This window comes from Lolium rigidum, chromosome 7, assembly GCF_022539505.1.
Source record: "Lolium rigidum isolate FL_2022 chromosome 7, APGP_CSIRO_Lrig_0.1, whole genome shotgun sequence".
Lineage (NCBI taxonomy): Eukaryota > Viridiplantae > Streptophyta > Magnoliopsida > Poales > Poaceae > Lolium > Lolium rigidum.
Genome location: NC_061514.1, coordinates 29,681,852 through 29,686,676, shown reverse-complemented (window position 1 = coordinate 29,686,676; position 4,825 = coordinate 29,681,852). Strand labels below are relative to the sequence as shown.

Below are 4,825 nucleotides of genomic sequence, written 5' to 3'. Positions count from 1 at the left end.
CATAAGGAAAGTATAATTGGAAATGTGGTGTTTGCATTTACCTGGATTTATTCCAGGATTTAACCGACGCTATGCTTTCAGTGGTAGGTGACGTGCCCGTCAACAGCGAGGCGTCAGTGGTAACTTCGTTAACCTCAAGATATGACGGCTCAGTCCCTCGGAGGTGCTCATAGGGGTAGGGTGTGCGTGCGTTCATAGGGGTGTTTGTACGTGCGTGTTTGTGAACGTCTGCGTTGTGCTGTGTTCTAATTTTTTTTTTTGGAAATATGGTGTGGACATCCAATCGAGGCGTAAAATTGCATTACGGAAATTTCCTTAGCCGTAATTTCCCTCCTCGTGAAATCTGATCTCCATATGAAGGCATGTACACGGACTGGATTAGCCTCCGTACATGTCGATGCATAAGCAGGGGATTAAATCTAATTCAAATTATCTAATATTGTTTCGTGCAAATTTATGTGATGTAATCTCGTACGAATTGTCATATATCGAAACAATTCATGAAAATTTACACACGAATCAAAATTTATCCACCATATATGTCAATATATCTGAATTCGAAAGCCATTCCAAGCGCCTTATTTTTACTATTTTTAAAGGAGCTAACTTATTTTAAAATTGATGAAGTTATTACAAACTAAATAGTCTATTTCTGTGAAACACCAAGCGTGAAACTTGGCGTTTGATCTCTGGTGGGTTGGATAATGTTCTTTAACCATCCAATAATATTTCCTTTCTAGAATCAACAAATTAATTGTGGATGATGGCGGCGGTCTTACCTTCATGTAAATTTCACCAGAGTGGACTTTCATAGTAGGTGCTTGGTGCGCACCCGTATGTATACCGCCTATACAACATTAAGATCCGTGACAACCCTTTTTTCCTCTCTGAAACAACTTCTTATTTTTATATCTCTCACACCAAACAATTTTTGAACTCGAAAATTTGCAGATCACATAGATATAACAACTAGAATATGAGGAAAATAATTTTGATTTTTTATGGCATTATGTATATATTAATATATCTTGAATTTATTTTAAATTTTAAATATTTTAAATTATAAATTTGCACAAAAAAATCCAAACTATTTCCCCCAATCTATTTGTTATTTTTTTAGTGTCTTGCAACAAAATCTAATCAAAATATTACATAATTTGAAAGATATGAAAAAAGAAAAAGTCAAAAAAGGGTGGGTGCGTGGAGCGCACCTGCTCCACCACACTTTTCCCAAACTTCAGAATTACTATGTGAGTAATTTTTTTACAAAGTTAAGGACAATTGCAATCCCATTCGTCGAAAAATTCGAAAATATTTTGTGGAATAATTAATTTCTTACCCACACTCCCCCATAAATAGCCTCTTACCATCTCCACCTCTGCCCACCGCCCTCCTCCCGCTCCGATTACTCCTTGCTGCCGCGCGCGTACCATGTCCAGCAGCTACTCCTCGCGCCTCCGCGGCGGCGGCGCCGGTGGAGGTTTAGGAGCGACGACGCTGCTGGCAGCGAAGGTGGCGTTCGCGTCCGGCGCGCTGGCCGCAGCCGTGTCCCTGGCGCGCGCTGCGCTGCCGCAGCTCGTGTCCGGCGCCGACGCCTTCCTCTGGAAGCTCTACCTCTTCATCACCGTCCACGTGATCATCTTCGTCATCTGGAAGCTCTCCAACAACAAGCACTTCCAAGCCGCCGCGCAGCAGCACAAGGACCCATGGGCGCCGGTGCCTCACCACCCCGCGCCCCCGCTTCTGACCGAAGATTTGGTACGGCCCTCCATGAAATGCAAGGTGGAGTTCGCGCCCGCCGAAAAGTACCGCGTGCCGCAGCTGCACGAGGCCGTTTCTCCGGTGGAGCAAGGCGTCGTCTCCCCTGGTTCGTGCTGCGACGAGTCGTGCGTCACGACTGAGTCCGAAGAGGACGAGTCCTACGCCGCCGTCACCTCGTCGCTGCCGCCGACAGGCTGCAGAGCGTGGCATCGGCGCGGGAGCGCGTGTTCGTTGAGCGTGCGCTCTCGCAGCCTACACGCGCGGGGCCATGGTGGCCGCAGCCGAGTACTTCGACGACGCCGGCCACGACGTCGCCACCGGCGACGACGATCTTGACGCGACGTGGAACGCCATTATGCAGAGGACGCGTCCGGCCATATCCTCGATCCCAAAGGCGCCAGGCTAATCGCCTCCGGGGCCGAGGGCCCGCGAGCCGTCGGTTCGCGCGGCGGAGCTGAGCAGGCGGTCCGATGATTTCATCAAGAAGATTCACCACTCCTTAGGCCGGAATCAATAATTCCACCCACATCCTCCGATCCAAACCTTGATCCGATCGCAAATTTTGTTGCAGTGACTGTGAAGAGATATCCATATCCTCTGCCACGGCCTCAGCATGCTCTGCCACGGCAGCTTCTAGCCAGTAGCCAGTACCCTTGGTGATCTGCATTGGCGCGCGGCCATGTCAGCTGAGTTCGTCAGGCGACCCAGCATAGCGTCGGCATTGATTTCTGCATCTCGCCTGATGCGGCAGCTGCTCCGTCCACAAGCTGGGCCTTCTTCGATCTCCTCGTCGTGATCTGTATACGACACCTGCGTATGCATCAACACAAAGTACAGAGAATTCTCTCAAAGTCCCATCCTTCATTAACTTTAGAGCATATTTCCAGGCGTCCTTGTGAAAGTATGGTTTAAGAATCTGTAATATCGGAAGCTTCCTTTTGAATGTTGAGACACGGCTGGAATACCATGTTTCCTGGTTTAACCCTGAACTGAATGATCTGGTATGGTTTCCTTCATGTATTCGTTATTGGAATGTGCATTTGAGTACAATCAAATAATGAGAAATGCACATCTTAGGGAGGAACTCATATTATATTGGCTTTCTAAAGTTTTCACCCATTTTGGCACTTGTTGCCAATCGGAAAAAAATTTAGAGGGTTTAAGGAAATGGTTTTATACTTAAGTTTGGTTTGTGCTTAAGTATTTTGCCTCTCGTGAATTTCACATTTATTATGTCCTGCATGATTGATTATATAGTGGAAACTCTCCTAAAGCTTAATCTTGTGTATGCAATGAATTCATACTTATCACATATGCATACATTGTAGGGAAGTTTGCTCTATATATGTTGGTTCTACTCACATCCGTTGCATTAGTTGTAGTTGTGTGAGTAGAGCTGGTTTTGATATAGGCTAGTAGCTTCGTGTCATTTGACCATATCTATACCTACCTAATAATAAAGGAGCTAACGTTTCCGTGGTTTCGTCCGTCATTGTGCGCTTTCGTCCGACCGTAAATACGCTTTCTTCCGCCCGAGATCGCTTTGGAATCGGTATGTCTCACGTATCATGTCAGATCTTCGGCCCTCTCGCTGGAAAACACAGTCCCATCCTGTTACGTCAAACTGACCAGATTGAATACGCAAGGTCCATGGAAACCATCGTATATAGGCAAGGTCCAACTCCTCCACACGGCGGCTGAGCTTCACCGGTCACCGATCCAAATCCTATGGGCAAATCGGGTTCTTCCTGACCTCTACGACCGAAGTCCTAAGGCCGCCGCCAAGCCCTCCTTCGATTAGAAGAGAACGAAGAAAACCAGCCGCGGCAGCACGCTACACTGATCCTCTACCGCCGTGGCTTCCTCGCCGGCATTGACCAGCGTGAGCGAAGAAGTCGGCAGCTGCCGCGCTCCATAAAGACATCCCGGGCGTGCGTCCCGCCGCTACGTACGACGCTCTAGGCCTCCGTCCGGACACCGCCCGGACATATGTTGGGCGAGGACTTCGGAAATTGGAACCTCCTACAAGGACACCTCCTGCGTGTCGCGGCCAATGCGGAGCTAGGTGGACAGCGGCATAGCGCACTTGGGGCCGAGCTGCACCGCGTCGTCGGCAAGGCCGGTTCCTGGACGCCGGCGCCGATCCAGATGGCCTCCCTCCATGCCGCTCAACCTCCGGGAGCACGATGCCATCAGTTTCGCATAGACGGGTTCCAACAAAACAGTGCCTTCGTGCTCCCCAATGTGCTCTACGTCTCCATCCAATGTTTGCGATGCATATAGTACGACCGAGGGTCTGTACATACTCGTCATGGCGTAAGATTGTGTGGCAAATCGAGAGGGAAACGTCAAAGTTCACGGCGTAGTCAGTACTTAGTAGTCAGCGTAGCCTGCTTTTGGTGCGACCGGAGCTGAATCACTTTATTTAGGTCTAATACAGTCGTGTATCCTTTTTTTCACAGCTTCAGCGCTTTGCATATAGCTGACTGTACTCGAAGATATTTTCGAATTCTGAAACGAACAAAGAGCACACCCACGGTACCTGTTGCTACATAAGAAATAGTTTGATTGACTGAAGCGGTTCGTCCTCGCACCTTTTGACAAAAGCTGTGACAGTCATTTTCCCTAGCTATTGTGCATAATAAGAGAAAGGAACCATAAAATCATGTTGATGTGATTTTAGCATAGCTGACTTTAATACATAAACACATCTCTGAATTTATAGGTTTTGCCATCTGTTTGGTAACTCTGAAACTTGTGTGGGGTTGCTTATTTGTTTGTAAATGCAGTGCATAAATAAAAAATAATAGTTGATCAAATAAATACATAATGAAAACTACAAATTAAAGAAAAAAGATGAACTGGGGCTAGGGTATGCTGGTTGATTGACTTTGAGGTAAAAGTACAATGATGTCATTGTGGCGGCCCTGACGCATGTGCGATAACGGTCATCACTGGTGAAATTGTGCCCACGAAACAAGGTACATACATAGATTTTTTTCTGCCGCCGCAACGCGCGGGCATATTTCCTAGTCAAATACAAAGTCTTTTATACAACTTATTC

General features: G+C 47.2%; 1 protein-coding gene across 1 annotated transcript; it reads left to right on the top strand.

The window, feature by feature from the left end:
- The first annotated feature begins 1,431 nt into the window (after positions 1-1,431).
- On the top strand, positions 1,432-2,167 carry LOC124671096. The gene is made up of 2 exons (XM_047207526.1): positions 1,432-1,954; positions 2,013-2,167. The coding sequence occupies exons 1-2, from the start codon at positions 1,432-1,434 to the stop codon at positions 2,165-2,167; spliced, it is 678 nt and encodes a 225-aa protein (XP_047063482.1).
- The last annotated feature ends 2,658 nt before the right edge of the window (positions 2,168-4,825 follow it).